The sequence below is a fragment of the Squalius cephalus genome, assembly GCF_949319135.1.
Source record: "Squalius cephalus genome assembly, chromosome: 9".
In the NCBI taxonomy this organism is placed as follows: Eukaryota; Metazoa; Chordata; class Actinopteri; order Cypriniformes; family Leuciscidae; genus Squalius; species Squalius cephalus.
In genome coordinates, this window is record NC_137130.1 from 7,401,784 (window position 1) to 7,418,994 (window position 17,211).

General features: G+C 36.2%; 1 protein-coding gene across 6 annotated transcripts in view; it reads left to right on the top strand.

The window, feature by feature from the left end:
* The window catches only part of pde1a (phosphodiesterase 1A, calmodulin-dependent), a 109,944-nt gene that overhangs the window by 89,261 nt on the left and 3,472 nt on the right, over positions 1-17,211 (top strand). For all 6 annotated transcript variants that reach the window (XM_079882297.1, XM_079882298.1, XM_079882299.1 and 3 more), the window contains 11 exons: positions 2,570-2,752; positions 6,066-6,132; positions 6,232-6,348; positions 10,673-10,813; positions 11,016-11,116; positions 13,393-13,518; positions 13,651-13,752; positions 15,009-15,129; positions 15,526-15,607; positions 16,511-16,625; positions 16,711-16,898. In XM_079882297.1, coding sequence (XP_079738423.1) covers positions 2,570-2,752; positions 6,066-6,132; positions 6,232-6,348; positions 10,673-10,813; positions 11,016-11,116; positions 13,393-13,518; positions 13,651-13,752; positions 15,009-15,129; positions 15,526-15,607; positions 16,511-16,625; positions 16,711-16,898 — 1,343 coding nt within the window. The remainder of the gene's footprint in view (positions 1-2,569; positions 2,753-6,065; positions 6,133-6,231; positions 6,349-10,672; positions 10,814-11,015; positions 11,117-13,392; positions 13,519-13,650; positions 13,753-15,008; positions 15,130-15,525; positions 15,608-16,510; positions 16,626-16,710; positions 16,899-17,211) is intronic.

Genomic DNA, 17,211 nt, shown 5'->3' on the forward strand with positions numbered 1-17,211 from the left:
AATTATAATAATAAAACATAAAAGAGCTATTGTAATAATATTTCACAATATTACTGTTTTTACTGTATTTTGATCAAATAAATGCAACCATGGTGAGCAGAAGAGACTTCTTTCAAAAGCATCTTAACGACCTGAAAGATTTGAACTGTATATGGAATCTGCTTTTAACATGTTTTATTCAAATGCAATTAAAACCTGACACATTCTTGGCACATGATTTAGAGAGAAATACTAAAAATGGGACAAACGTCATCTTACAGTATATGGATTTATTGGGTCAATTCTGAATTGAATTCTCTGATTTTACAATTATTTGAACATTTCTTTCTTCTCATGCAAGGATGCCGCTAGGTTTCTTCTATCTACAGTAGATGATCAGAGCGACTTGGTTCTCTCTCAGTCTCTGTTTTTTGTTTTACCTTCATGGGCTCATGGGAAAGGGGCAACATGTATAAATGGTACTAGCGCTCTCCCTCTGAGGATCGAGTCCTCCCTTTTATTGTTCAAGCATTCTCATCTCTATCTCCAGCAGTTAGAAGGAGTGTTTTTCACATTCGTCTGAAGTGAGACATGCTAAGAGTGTTCATGTTCCTCATCTCGCTCCCCGCGGAAGTCAGCGGAGCTGTGCGTCCCATGGGCCCTTGATCCTAATTAACCGAGACCTAAAGCTCTGTCGCTCTGTTGTGCTTCACATTGACGTGTACAGAGCGCTAGCGTTGTCCCACTAGAGCCCTGCCAGCCTCTCGTTTGATGGACTTGTGTTTAGACAGACTCGGCTATGGCTAATTACGTTTTCCTAATGACAGGCACAGGATGTATTGCCATGGTAGCAGCTTTGAGCAATTTTAGCTTGTTACTGAAAGTCGGAGAATATTTGTTATGATAACATGTCGCATTTCCTGCGCCGGTCGGGCTGTCTGCGTAAGACTGAGCAATAACAGTCGCTATTCTTTCTGCCGCATTCATTTCTCAGGAAAAGCTTATTTATTTAATCTTGTGCCAGTTGCTTATGCTACTTCAGCGTTGAATGCTGGCTTTTTCTCTAATAGAGCAAGTGCAGGATCAGTCATGGCACTATGAGAAAATGAGCATGTGCCTGTGGAGATGTTTTCTTGCTTTCTGTCTGCACATAAATATCACCTTCAGTGCAGAACATCAAACAGGTGTGGAGCTCCATTTGAGTTTGAGCGAATGTCACGAAAACATGTACAGTTCACAATATACTGTGTATTACATTTTATTCCAGGTTTTATGTCAAAAGTAAGGAGGATAAGAATAATAAAAAATATTGAGCACCACAACTGTTTTCAACATTGATAATAATAATAAATGTTTCTTGAGCAGCAAATCAGCATATTAGAATGATTTCTGAAGGATCATGTGATGCTGAAGACTGGAGTAATGATACTGAAAATTCAGCTTTGCATCACAGGAATAAATTACATTTTAAAATATTTTCAAATGGAAAACATTTTTAACTCGTATTATTTTAAACATATGCTCTCTTATGCTCAGTAAAACGTGTGTGATAAGACGAAAACGAAAATTATACGTATACCCCAAATGTTTAAACGATATGAATCTGCTTTTAGCATCCATCTTTCATGTATTCTAAATTCGAATCTGTAATTTTATTTAAATGCAATTTATACTGATGCATTCTCAGTTGTTTGAGAGTAAAATGCTAAAATATGGGACAGACGGAATATGGATTTAACATGTCGATTCTGGCTTATGCAGGATGATCATATTTTTGTATCATAATTGAAAATTTAATCAATCAAATTTTTGACAGTCATGATGTCAAAAGTAAAGAGCTGCCAGTACACACGCAAAAAAAAAGGTTGAATTATAATCAGTAAGATCATGCATGTAAACACACAGTGTTACAATGCAAATAACTCTTTTTGGCACTAAAAAAGGGCTTTTTTTTCCATGCACACATTTTTTTATTTCTTTTGACTGGTGTGAAATATGACTGGGACATATTCTTGACAGGTTTTGTGAAACTATAACAACCTATTACAACCCACAGACAGAGCCAAAAATATATCCCCTAAACATGGTAGTTTTAATCTTAACACATCGGTTATTACACATTCCAGCGATTGTAACACCCACCGACGCACATTTGAATGTAGGCTGCAGCCTCCTATGGGTTTTCCCGCTCTGTAGTTCTGACTTCCACTGATGTTCTCTGACACTGTGTCTAGAGCACAGATTCCCTGTTGGTCAGTATAGGTCAGACACATGCAGATATAGGTCAACCAGCCTATAAGTTTGTCAATGACCGATGCTGATATTTATATATAATATTATTTACTTTTATATAGTTACTCAGTATTAATATTTGAAAACAAAATTATCTTATTTAATGGGCTTAGGAATGTTTCTATTCAATTCTATTTATAAAAAAAACACACACACACTGCAGCCAAATAACTAGATTGCAAGACTCTTCTACTGCACAAACTAGCCTACAATATTGATCTGGCTGCCGGCTCTTCACGGCAGCTGCTGTTGGCTCTTTGGAGTGATATCCTCTCTGAACATGTTTGCTCTTCTCTAGGCGGCTTCTGGACACCGAGGATGAGCTCAGTGATATCCAGGCAGACTCTGTGCCCATGGAGGTGCGAGACTGGCTGGCCTCCACCTTCACCAGGAAGATGGGAGTGGTGCGCAGACGGCCCGAGGAGAAGCCCCGGTTCCGCAGCATCGTTCACGCCGTTCAGGCTGGGATCTTTGTGGAACGGTATCTATTGCTTTTGATAATGAAATACTTGCTTATAATAATTCATTTAATAATAAATCCATTGTGATTTATGCTCAATGAATCATTGTCGGTAACATTTTACACAAAATACTCATGATATTTTTTAAAGTGATCACCAAAAAATGAAAATTCTGACATCATTTATTCACCCTGATGTCCTTCAAATGTCAGTTGAAGAATGTTGCTAACCAAACAGTTTTGGTTCCCATTGACAGACTTCCATTGTATGGACAAAAAAATACAATGAAATTCAAGAGGAACTAAAATTTGTTTTGATTCCATTCTTCAAAATGTAACTTTTTGTGGACAACCATTATTTAAAATTCAGAAGAACATGAACATTCTGTTGTCTTTATTCAGGGCAACCATTCTTCAAAATATAATCTTTTGTGTTCAGCAGTAGAAAGAAGTACATACAGGTTTAAAATGGCATGAGGGTGAGTAAATGATGACAGAATTGTCATATTAGCGTGGACTAACCCTTTAACATTCTGCCGAGACATTTTCACCCAGTGAGCTGCCCACGTAGGCAACATAATTATGCTCTCTCTTAAGATAGCTCACTTTGACAAAATTAGAAGCCAGCTTTAAATGTGTTGTTCACGGAAAAGATAATCCCAGAATGCATTGCACCAAGCTTTGTGAACAAGTTTTTCCAAGATGGCAGATGAATTGAGAAAAATGTCAATATGCTTAGTTTCAAAGTTTCAATGTTTGTGTAATGTTTTAAAGTTTATTTCTAATATGCTTTATTGGAATATCATGTTAATGGCTGAGAAACATTCTAACATTGAAGGGTCATGGACACCCTGTTTCAGCACCGGTTAGTTCTCGCCACAGTTTTGAAAAAGGCTTCAAACAGCTTCTGATTCAGTTTAATTTCATCGAGTTGAAAGCATCAAGGCTTCCCACAAATGCATGCTACAATTTACCATTACTCACAACAAAATCGACAAATATATTATACATGTTTTTGTAAGCTCACCGTAAATTACACAAACACATACATATCCTGTGACAGCTATAATTTACTGCACAAATAAATGCACGGCTGTTCACATTTGTACTCTGCATCGATATTATATGTGTACACGCTATTGTATGTTTAATGACTTTTAAGGGTTCTTTTCCAGCATTTTCATAAGCCATTTGATCAGTGAAATTGGAGCCATAAAGACACTTAATGTGCATGAACTGCATTTGCGTAAACACTCATTTTTGATCCATTAATACATCTCTCACTGTTTGAAGGAAATAATTAAGGAAATTTGAAGGAAAGTGAATAATTAAGCGAGGCATCTTCTCATAAGATAAGGACAACACACATAACTGTTAAAATTGCAGAAGAATGTAATGGACTACGATTTTGTTTTTGAAGGCAGCTGCTTATGTAGGCTGTAGTCAGCAATGCGGCACACCAGGTTTTGAGACAGAGCCTTTAAGCCTCTAAGTGAGTTTAAATCAAACAGACAGTCTCATTTCACAGACCTTGCATTTTTCCCTTTCTAACTGGGAAAATGTCTACAAGGTTACCGACACATAGAACACACACTGAAGGGCTTGTTCTGCATTATCTTTTCCAGTAACTAAAAATGAACATCTCGATCCATTCCATTTGAATTGCAGTCCTCTTCTCTGTCGCATGTACCCTCATGTCTGAGTAATGCGCGTGAGCTGCCTCCCTCATTTCCATGGAAACTCCTTCAGAATGTCATAGACACCTGTTGAGCTTGAAGCGCTGATCACCGCGTGTGTGATATCGAACGGATATTAGGGGCTCTCTTAGTGAATAAAGACATTCAAATGAGGAAAACATCTGTTTTTTTTGTGATTAAAAAAAAAAAAAGATAAGCCAGACTTTCAGAAAGATGTCCTGGACAAACTCAGACACTTTATTAATTATAATTTGACTTTGTACACAGTGGCCATAACATGTATATGAAACTTAATATAATGTAAAATGATGTCACTAAAAATATTTGTCATGAAATGGATGGATTTTTGTTATAAATTGGAATATATAAAAGACAAAAAGACAAGGGCCTTGATGATATGATGATGATTAGTGTTAGATGATGGTATAAAGTAAAATTGTGAAATTATTTAAAATTCATCCAATAGTCACTTAATTGTACGGAGCCCCTAAAGGGACATGGTGATGGAAAAATTATGTGTCATTGCTTTTGCATTCTTTTGCAGATGTTTTTTCTCAGGGGAACGCAAATGTTTTGCGAGGGAATGCAAAAGTTTTTAAATATTTTTTTCCCCTCCAATCTCATTTTTCCCCTACCATCATGTCCCTTTTGGGGATACAGTATGTATAATTGTGACATTGTGATGAAATAAAACCAATTAATATGATTTCAGTCTTTAACATTTGTGAGTCCAATAAATTAAGACAATGACATAGACATACAAATGTTCTGCATTTATGAACCTGTTAATGTTCCAGAATTGGGATTAATTCATTGAGAGCTAAGTTAATAAGAACACTGGATATGAATTTGATCATTATGTACTATTATTTTGGAATCTGGACTGTGTTGAGTAACATGACGTTTTCAATATTAAGTGCTTTTCCAGCCTCATTTAAAATGGAAAGTCTTAGTGTTATGACCTGCTTTTCTTTCTTTTTTTTCTGATTATAAAATGTTCCCATTTGAATGTACTTGATACTACAGGGAATACAGTTCTGTGAAGATTCGGTCATCTACATGTAGATGTGTCACATTTGACTTTACTGCTGCTGTCAAAAACTTTTCATCTCTTAAACACTTCCATAAAGCCCCATTTTACTTCAGACTTTAGTAAAACCATTCTAATTGTGAGGAACAATTTAATGATCTTACATTGTTTGTCACTTATGGTATAAGCGCAAAGGGGTCAAATCGTTTATCTGAGGTCCACTCAACTAAAGTCATAGTGTAAAGTTAACTAAAGTTTTTTTTCTTAAAGAAAAATTTATTGCATCATTCATGAAGTTATTATATTTTTTTTTTTACCCCTTTTCGCCCCTTAGATGCAATCTGGCTATTTTTCCTTTTTAGGCTTCAATGTAAATAAATAGTTTATGCATAACATCCGTTAAACATTTTTTTTTTAAATTTGGAGTATACAGTAGCACTGCAGAACTCCCCAAAAGTGTTCAATGTCAGCTACCCAAATGCAATTTCTTACATGTGAACTCATATACATGTGTTTAATTTAATTTTTTTTCTTCTTCTTGTTAAAAATAAACTTCAGCTGGTAATAGTAAAAAAAGACATCATGGTTTGTGTGTGCATGTTTGCAGAATGTACAGAAGAACCTCCAACATGGCAGGGTTGACCTATCCACCATCTGTAATTTCAGTTCTAAAGGTACACATTATCTTTGCATTAGATTCTAACATGGATTTAGTTTATTTCCTTAAAGTTTTATATCTGCCACCAATTCATAGGAGTCTTCCTACTTTTCAGGATGTTGATAAATGGTCATTTGACGTCTTCACGCTCCAAGAGGCGAGTAGCGAACACGCTCTGAAGTTCCTGGTGTATGAACTGCTCACCAGATATGACCTGATCAGCCGCTTCAGGGTACGAGAGACTGCAAATACCTGACACACACCAAACCTGAGATATTAAACACATTGCTTACTTTGGATTCTGACTCATACGCCCATAGGGCGACTCTCATACTGCCACTGAATAAAATTTAATCTGTCATTAAATTTTAATTTCATTTATTCATTTCATTTAACCCATACACTTGAACTTGTTCCCTTTTTCATGCTCCATGAGGACAGAGGCTTTCAAGCTTCAAAATGAATGCAAAAGAACCATATCAGATATCATAAATGTAACCCATATGACTTGTGCACTATATTCAAAGACTTCTGAATTCCTACTATAGAGGGTATGCATTGACGTCACTTTTCCGCCGGGATACGCCCCCTCAGCAGGACTGAGTGGCAAAACATCTTGCAGCATGACTGGATTTAATAGGGGAAACTGCAAAAACGGGAGTAAAACAAACGATTATCTGCTTAAATTGAAGGCAGTTGGACTCGACAGTGTTCTTTACGACTTACCGAAGAACCAGTGGTCCATGGACATTGACATGTGGCCAGGAATCATTTTTCCTGACATTTATATGTCTCTGATTTAGACTCCGGGGAAATACATAAAGGAAAGCCTGTGAACCCAAAGCCTTGCTAGAAAATAAAATAAATACAATATAGGTAAAGCTAATACCGGATGATCACTTATATCATTGTTATATCGTCATGTCACCCAGCCCTAAAACTTGTTAAAGCACCAAGGCATTATAGATATAACATTATGACTTCTTGTAAAGCTGCTTGGAAGCGAAGTGTATTGTGAAGCTCTAATAAATTTGAATTGATGCTTGGTTGTACAAGTGACATCAATTGATATTTTAGTTGTTCCTATATATTTTGCAAAAACGTTTAAAATTATCCAAATAACTGTCAGCTGTTACCGTAATCTATTTAAGAACTGCTTTGTGCTCCCATCTGTTTATCTATCTAAACTTGCTTTGTAAGGAAAACTGGGTTTGTCTAACATTATCCTACCATCTTCCTTTATAGAACACAAGGCTCAGAATGGATGTTTTTTTAATAAACGCTGACGTAAACTTCACAGTTACAGTACGCATAATATAAGATGGGAAATATTTAATTGATGAGTTATCAATACAATATATAACCTAGGGTATAATTTTACCCCAAAATCCGACCTGTCTGACAAAATATGAACTGCAAATCCACGTTTCGCTGCCTGGATCCAGTTGTTTCTGCGAATTGCAGGGATCCATTTGCTTCTCTTTTCTGTAGCTTTCAGCAGTCTGTAAAAAGATAACTCCGATTACTTGTTGAATCTATTTGTACAGTCAATTGCACAGTACTTTCCCATTTTAGATGTGTTTTGTGTGTTTTTCGTGCCATTCAAGCTGAACACCAACTTTGCCACTCAGTGGGTGTAACCGCAGTAACTCCTGCCTACTGTGACATCATGTGCATACCCTCTATAGCTCTGTTTGAGAAAAGACTGGAAAAGACTGAAATACAAGTTGCCATTCACTGGTAATCTTCCCCGCCTCCAGTGAGCTGTTAACCGCTGTGACTGAATCACTGAATCTGTCCAATCATAGAATCAGTTCAGAATTGAGGACTCTGTAACCGATGTTCTCTATGGCCCAGTTTACACCTGGTATTAAGATACGTTTTGGTTGATTGGATCACAAGTAGACGAGGAAGACATTCCCGTTTAGACTTGGTGTTTTAATCCGTCTCTTTTGTCCACTTTCAACCACTTCTGTCTTGATTTCTTCGAGGGGAGGGTGCATGGGTTTTTTCAGATCTTTCGATTTAATGGACAAAATAAGCGTGCGCAATTTTCATATGAACACGACTAGAGATGACGGAAAAACATATGGAGAGCATCAGTTTTCGTTTCTGCTCTGACAACTGCAAGACCACGCCGAACGCTGTGAGTGTTAGAAATCAGGAAAGGTGAGAGAATATTGTGCTTGGTATGTTTTTCGTCTTCAAACCAAATTTGGGTCTTCAGCCGAGAAAGTTTATATCTCGTCTGGCTAGCGCGCTTCCCATAATGTTTACGCATTAGGTCAGTAAGCGGAGAGTAGCTGGTCTTTTATGGTTGTTCTAACGCATTCAATCACATGAGCATCTACACTACTAAAGCAATCCGGTCGAATGTGTTTTCTACTACTTCTATAAGTGGTCGAAAGTGGACAAGCTCAAACCGTTTTAGACCTGTATTTAGACCAGTTTACACCTGTATTTAGTGTCATCCACTTGTGATCCGATCGACCAAAACACATCTTTACCAGGTGTAAACAGTGCCAATAACTAAATCAATATCAGATCAAATGATCAATTGAAAATATCAAACTCAGTAATGATTCGTTCACAAATCATTCATGACACAAAGCTGTTGTATGGTATCAAAATACTTTTTGGATTACTTTTATGATACATTTATGGTGCCTTTGCTTCATTTTTAAAACTTGAAAGCTAGAATGATTCATCAGTCTCCGTTCTTTGTAATTGCATAGAAAAAAGTAACAAGCACATCATGTTCTCTTTGTGTTTAATGAAAGAAAGTCATACAGTTTTGAAACACCATGAACGTGAGTTGTTATGTGAACTATTTCTTATGATTTCATCCTTTTGGAATTACACTTTTTTTTTTTCTAACCAAAGTTGGTGTTGTTTTCAAAGCATACATGTTATTACCCTGTAACAGGAGATTTATATGTGATATACTATGAGGCATCTGACATTTTCCATCCACTCTCTTTCTTTGTTTTTCACCATTGTGTCAGCTCTCATCACTTCTTACCCTTTTCACAAGTGCGGTGATGATAGACTCTCAACTAACACACACACACACACACACACACAGAGAGAGAGAGCCCATGATTACAATGTAAATGCAGCAGACACGCATTGCCTGTGTTTGGGTTTAGGTGGTTAGGTATGGAGTCCCTGTTGTCCGTGTGATTACACATGCATATTTCGCGGCTGAAAACTGTTCCCTTACAGGAAGCCTTTCGGTTGCCTGTAACATGCTCCATTAATCTGCTGTGGCAGGACATTTAAAGCCTCAGACTGCAGCTTGAAGGCCCATTCTGTGTCTCTATTCGGGTTGGGAATCCAGAACTAAAGCCAGTTTTTCTCTTCTTTACCACAATGGGTTGTTATGGTTTTAAAAGAAGTATGTTCTGCTCACCAAGGCTGAATTTGTTTGATCTAAAATAGAGTAAAAACTGTAATATTGTGAAATATTATTACATTTTAAAATAACAGTTTTTTGTTTTAATATTTTGTAAAATGTAATTCATTCCTGTGATGCAAAGCTGAATTTTCAGCATCATTACTCCAGTCTTCAGTGTCACATGATCCTTCAGAAATCATTCTAAATTATGCTTATTTAGTGCTCAATAATTATTGGTGCTCAATTATTAATACTAAATATAGTATATTATAATTATTATTATCAATGTTGAAAACATTGCTGCTTAATTTTTTGGGTGGAAACTGATATTTCTACAAAATTCATATATTATTTTCTTTGATGAATAGAAAGTTTAAAAGAACGTCTCAGTTACGTATGTAACCCTTGTTCCCTGAAGGAATATTTTAATCAGTTTTGCCATCACAGTAGTAAATTACATTGTACAATATATTCAAATAGACAACAATTATTTTTAATTGTAATAATATTTCACAATATTTCTGTATTTTTAATCAAATAAATGCGGTCTTGGGGCACATAAAAGACTTTTCAAAAACATAAAAAAAAAAATAATTTATTCCAAACTTCATTATATTGAATTTTTATATAGGTTTTTATATTTTCAGTTTTAATTTTTAGTCAAAGAATATTAAATATTTATTTTTATCTTTCATTTATTTTATTTTTCAGTTTTAGTATAGTGCTTCAACTAAAACAGTTGCAAAGCAACATTTAAAATGTTCTTTTGTAATGTTATAAACTGTCACATTTGATCAATTTAATATGTTCTCACTAAATAATATTCATTTTGGTAGCAATTTATTTTACAGTCCTATTTCACATTTACATACAGTTCTATGTACTTCTTGTAGTAATGACACTAACTAGGTAATGACTAGGTACTAACCCTGAACCCCTAAACCTAACCTTAACCCCTGTTGTTACCTTATATTAACCAGTACTTTCTTAAGTAAGCACACTGTAAGTACACTGAAAGTGCACATACTGTAAAATAAAGTGCATCCTTAATTTCTTTCAAAAACATTCTTACTGACAGCAAACTTTTGAACGGCAGTGTGGTTGAAATGCACAATCACAAGCACTCTGGTTTTGTAACTGGGATTGTTCTTCTCTGTAGATACCAGTGTCCTCCTTGGTGTCATTCGTGGAAGCTCTGGAAATGGGCTACAGCAAGCACAGAAACCCCTACCACAATCTGATCCACGCTGCTGATGTCACGCAGACGGCACACTATCTGATGCTCCACACTGGCATTATGGTGAGAGCGCTCAGCGAATTCTGTATGCATGTCTCGCACTGACCAAACAAATATGACATCTGTTTGTAGTCAATACAAGCTGAACGCTTGAGGTCTTAACTTGCAGGTTAATATGCGCAGCTGTTGAAATGCGTTTTAATGATGTTGAATGATGGTAATGATGATTATTTGGGTAATGGTTGACTGGTCTGCTCTCCCACAGCACTGGCTCACTGAACTGGAAATATTGGCCATGGTGTTTGCTGCTGCTATCCACGACTTTGAACACACTGGAACGACCAATAATTTCCACATCCAGACCAGGTGTGTGATGACCTCCAGTAAAAAGCAGCCAATAATCTCAATAAATTGTCCAAAATTGAAATAAGCTGCCATAATGATGCTCTGTGTTTTTGTATGAAGCATGTACCAGCTTCCAAACACACCATCACATCAAGCCTTATGATCGAGAGCAGCGCTATTTTAAAGTTTTATTATAATTTTATTCATATTTTGAAACAGAACAAGTTAATTTTCAGTCATTTCATTATGTGCTTTTGTCTTTTTAGGTTTAATTTATTTTTATTTCAGTTTTAGTTCATTCCAGTCAATAAATTTAGTGCTTCAACCTTTAGTGCAAACTTTTCCAATTTTCGTTTAGTTTAAGTTTTTCTAATAAATATGTATATTTTATTGTATTTTAGCTTCATTTCAATTAACACTTAATGTAAATGTCTTTAATAGTTTTAGTTTACAACAATAACCCTGATCTAGAGCAGATTTAATTAAAATGTAGATATAAACAAGCTTATTTTTAGTACCTAAACTGTTTATTTCTCAGTACAAACAGAATTATTGTTGATTTTATATTTTAAAAAGTTATTTTTTATTTCATTTTTTTAATCTGTTTTGTATTTATTACTATTTAAACATTTCCCCATAATTAATCAGTACTTATATAATTAATATTTAATATATATATATATATACTCTCATTTTACATTTATTCATATTTATAAAATATTTATAATATTTGTGTGTATCATTAATATTTATAAATAGCATGTATTTTGCTTTACCCACCAATTGGGTGATGGATATTTGTACTAATGCAAGTTTATCACAATGCATTATGGAATTGCCTTCTCTGTGAAGGATGGATGTGATACTGTCTCGGAATCTCAGAAACATAATGATTCTACCTACCATTTGGAACGAATTGAATGCATCTGTTATGCATTAGAATGCTGCCTGCGTAGGTGTGTGTGAGAGTGTGTGTTTATTTATAATAGAGAGAGAGAGAATCCACTGGTCATATTTCTAACACAGTTTATCTTCCTTGTGGTGGGCTATCGTGGGGCTGAGAGTGGAATTTATCATGTTTTCAATTAATCTTCAGTGGCAGAATCTACGTCAGAATCTACGTTCATGTTGTTGTTGCTCTGTGTTGGTTCACGTCAGGACGCATATCTTTTTCACATTAATACATGCCAAAGGATCCTTGAGAAGATCTTTTTACAGCAGGCCTCATTTTGCATGACAGCCCATAGCAGACATCATTCTTCGAAGAAGTACATCACAGCACTTGCTTTTGCAACAGACAAAAACCGATGGCAAGGACAAGGGCTGCAGTATACAGTGATTTTGAAGGAGCGCTCCATCATCAGTGAATTATGGGAGACGAGGCTTGTGTGATGGGGGGAAAAATGGAGCCATTACTCTTAATGTCTCTGATTACAGCTGATGTTCCACCTTATCTTGTAGTTCACTTCAGATTTACTCCTCAAGTGAATGAAAAGCAAATCTCCTGAGTACTGTCTGTCACTCACTGAATAAAAGGGATTTTCTCTGCAATATATTTGAACTTACAGTAAGAGATAGTAGAGGTCTTTGGGACTTTTGGTTCAGAAAAATAATTCCTGTTCTTATTGAGAAACTTTTTTTGGCTATAGGGTTCTTGAGGTATGGAGCCCCTAAGGGGACATTGTGGTGAAAAAAATATGAGCAACACACGAAATTACAAGCTTATGGTGAGACATGTGCAAAATGTGCCATTTCACCATTAGTCTCATTAACAAAGTTCTGAATATGCACAAAAAAAAATCTAATATGTACAAGTGCAACCAAGATTGTGTGTTGAATTTAAAGGTGGCCCTTTTAGATCTGTCATGCCAATTTTGGCATCAATGCAATTGGTTCTTGTGTTCTTGTGTTTTGAAAAACTCAGCAATATTTTCAGTGGAAAAGAACATTTAAATGTCGTTCTTTTCACTACACAAAACTTCAAAAGACTTGAAAGGTACTGCATGAGTCATATCTACTTTCAAGCTATTTTTATGGAGGTTTTTTTTGTCTTTTGAAGCTTGACAGCCCCTGGTGACAATAAGCTTTCAAATACTGTAGAACATCTTTTGTGTTCCACGAAAGAAAGAAAGTCATACAGACTTGGAATGACATGAAGGTGAATAAATCATGAAGGGATTTTTTTTTTTTTTTTTGTGTACTAACCTTTTAAAAAGTTACTGCAGTGGCATAAAGGTGTCAAAGTAATTGGAACATATAGGACATTTTTTGACTCCTCTTCCTTTGCTTCTGCACAGATCAGAAGTGGCCATCCTGTACAACGATCGCTCGGTTCTGGAAAACCACCATGTGAGCGCAGCCTACAGACTCATGCAAGAGGATGAGATGAACATCCTGGTCAACCTCACGAAAGATGACTGGAGGTACGCTGGGGTTTGACACTCGACGCTGGGAAACAATGTCCTCGGACGTCCCGTTCTGCAGATGGAGGATCTGTTCTGGGAAAGTGCATGTGGTTTGAGTTCTGATGAGCCGTTGTGTTGTGCTTCCCACAGGGAGCTGCGGACGCTGGTGATCGAGATGGTCATGAGCACAGATATGTCCTGCCATTTCCAGCAGATCAAGACCATGAGGAACACCCTGCAGCAGCCGGAGGGGTGAGTCCTGTTCTCTCTGAGCGTTCGTGAACATGAGGGTGTTAATGAATGAATGAGTGTGACGGTGTGTCTTCCTTATGATAATGCGTCACACTTCTTGCGTAGTACCCATTAGAACTGGGGGGTATTATGTGATGAAATAAATGTGTTGACTATAGCTTTTTCATTCTTTTGTTTTACATTATTTTATTTTTTGTTCTTGTGTCCGTCAAGCTCCAAACAGACCATTAAACAGGCTCATAAAATTATTGAAAAAAAGCCAACTAGAATTCCAGGATGTATTTTCCCGATTCATGTGACAAAAAGCATTTCAGATCTATGAGGACGTTCGTCCTCTTCATTTTGCATTTCAAATGTGTGCTTCTAATGCAACAAATCCTTTGTTTGGTTGGCAGAAATGATTTTTAACGGGACTTCAACTGGAGTTATTTTAAGACTCTTGACGTCTTGAATTTCACATTTAAAGTTTATTTTTAAATTAATTGTATGTCTGCCTAGTCTATTTCTGTCTGTCTTTTAAGTGTGGACTTTTTGCCAAAGTGCCAAAGACAAATTTACATAATATAGCAAATAGGCCGTAAAGTAAAAGTGCAGTCCAAGAAAGCCTCTTATTCTCAACAAAGCTACATTTAAATGATCAAATACAGTAAAAATACAGTAATATTGTGAAATAACATTATAATTTAATATCTTTGTTTTCTATTTGAATACATTTTTCCTGTGATGACAAAGCTGAATTTTCAGCAGCCATTACTCCAGTCTTCAGTGTCACATGTTTTGACCATATCACAATATCTAAGATTTTATTAGATTTGCATATATATTGTATTTTTTATGAAATATATTTGTTATTAGTACTTATTTTTTATTTATTCCTTTGGCATATTATTTTTTTCCAAACTGACTTGGGTATTAGCAGCTAAATGCTGCTGCATAGAGATGTTTGCAGAAGCTCAGCAATTCGGCACTCCGGTAAAGTCACGTCACGTTTATTTATATACCACTTTATACAATAGATTTCTTAAAATCAAGCAGCTTTACAGTATTAAACATGAAAAAAACAGTGTCAGTGTCTCTTTCAATCAGCATTTTCTACTATAAAGCTGCTCTCCAGTGTGTTGTGTTAAGACACAATCCTCCCATGTCCTTTGTTTGCGAATGTGTATGTGTGTGTAATTTATGGGTTCATAATTTGTTCACAAACTTTCTATCTTTGTATCTGACTTATGAAGCTGTGATGAATGTGTGTCTATCAGAATAGACAAGGCTAAAGTGCTGTCCCTGATGCTGCACGCGGCTGATATCAGTCACCCTGCTAAGGGCTGGAAGCTGCACTACCGCTGGACACAAGCCCTTATGGAGGAGTTCTTCAGACAGGTACACACATCATAATATTTATCTCCAATAACACAAGCAGAACTCCCAGAGAGACACACTTGCTACAGACACAAACATTATCTGGGTGAACTGTAGCAGAAAGTTCAAATCCATTGAAGAGCTTATGCAGATGCAATGTAGTAGGTAATCAAAATCATAAATTATATTTTTGACTTAAACATACACCTACCAGTCAAAAAAACATGCTTTGTTTGTGAAAACTTTCTTGCAATTTTTGAGTGAAAATCCTGTTGGCTCAGAAATCACGGGAACATGATGTCTCTGTCTGCTTCTCTTTTCAAGAACAAAGAGGGAAGAGCAATGTTTTATTAGACTGTTCACAAGGCTTTGAACCAGTATGAGTAATTCTTTCTGATTCTTTTATTGTCTCTGCAGGGTGACAAGGAGGCAGAACTAGGGCTGCCGTTCTCTCCGCTATGTGACCGGAAAGCCACCATGATTGCCCAGTCTCAGATAGGTAAAACTAACACACACATGCACATGTGATCTCTGATAGCCAAGGACATGTTTGGAACAGCACTCACAGACTACTTCTATTATCTCTGCAGTATATACTGTAGTATGTATGCTTGCTCACTTGGCAAATTTTATGTATGGAACACACAGACAATCTGCTACATTTGCCAAAAGAAGCACACTGCATGGAACACTGTATCCCACAATCCAATGCACTCAACTTGACCTATTTTCAAGGTTGATGAACTAGAAGCAATATCAGAATTTTATAGAATCTATTTGTTTTTCTTTTCAGAACCTTTACATTCTTTAAATCCACAACTAAATCAATTTGAACAGTATTATTAATACTTTGTAAACTGAATAATATATTGTTTTTCATCTCTCTATTGTGCACACACACACACACACACACATATATATATATATATATATATATATATAATTTGTTTTAGTTTTTTAAATATATTTATTTTAGACTTTTCAGGATAGCAATAAAAATAAATAGATAAATAAGTGTCAAGTATCTTTTTTTTTTTTGCAAGATGGTAACTGGATGCCACTCATGAACATCCATGTATTCTATGTAAAAATGTGCATATTTATTACTGTAGAAATGCTGTTATGAACTATACTGCAACTATGCTGTTATGAACATATCCATACAGACGTGCCTTCAGTCCAGTCATGTTCAGCTCTTTACTGCCATCAAGAGGCTGCTGAGACAATAACATGCTCTCTTGTAATATTTAATGGAGCTCATAAAATAAATGTGGTTTCACTTAATGACACAATAACTACAGGTGTCTTGATTGAATCAAAACTCATTATTTCTAATGAGTTTCTAGCTAATCAAATGAATGACAAAGGCTTCTAAACAAACAATATTGTTTTTCCTTCAAAGGGTTCATCGATTTTATCGTGGAACCCACGTTTTCTGTTCTGGTCGACACCACAGAGAAGATTATTAGTCCTCTCATAGAGGAAGCTGTAAAATCTGGGGGTGTCCGCAGGTCAAGGTGAGGTGATGGTCACATGTTCATCAGGGTAAAGGTGTTTGATTCAGGGATGATAATCTGTCTGTAATCTGCTCGTGTGGTGCAGTTTGACGGGTCGGGGCTCAGCCGCGGTGGTGGAGGCGGTACAGAGACACAGCGGTCGGGGTTCCAACGAGGAGCAGGGAGCCACTACAGACTACTCTCTGTGCGGCATCGACCTGAAACATGTCCGACACCTGCTCTCTGAGATCATCCAGAACAACAAGGAGCGCTGGAAAGAGCTGTCTGTTCAAGGTGTGCACGCATCTGTTCGTGTTTCTATACAGTCAACTCTTAGAATAAAAGGTTCATTGGGGTTCTATATAGAATTCTACGGTTCTTGACTCAATTTTGAAAAACGTTTTCATGCCAAAAAGGTTACATTAAAGGAGAAGTGTCTTAAAGGGATAGTTCACCCAAAAACAAACATGTTGTGTTTATATATTTTATGGGGACTTTCCATAGACATAATGATTTTATACTGTACAAACTGTATAGTCTAGAAACCTTTCTGCATTTTTACATTTTCAAAAAACAAAATCAAACAAAAAAATATAATTTTGGTAAT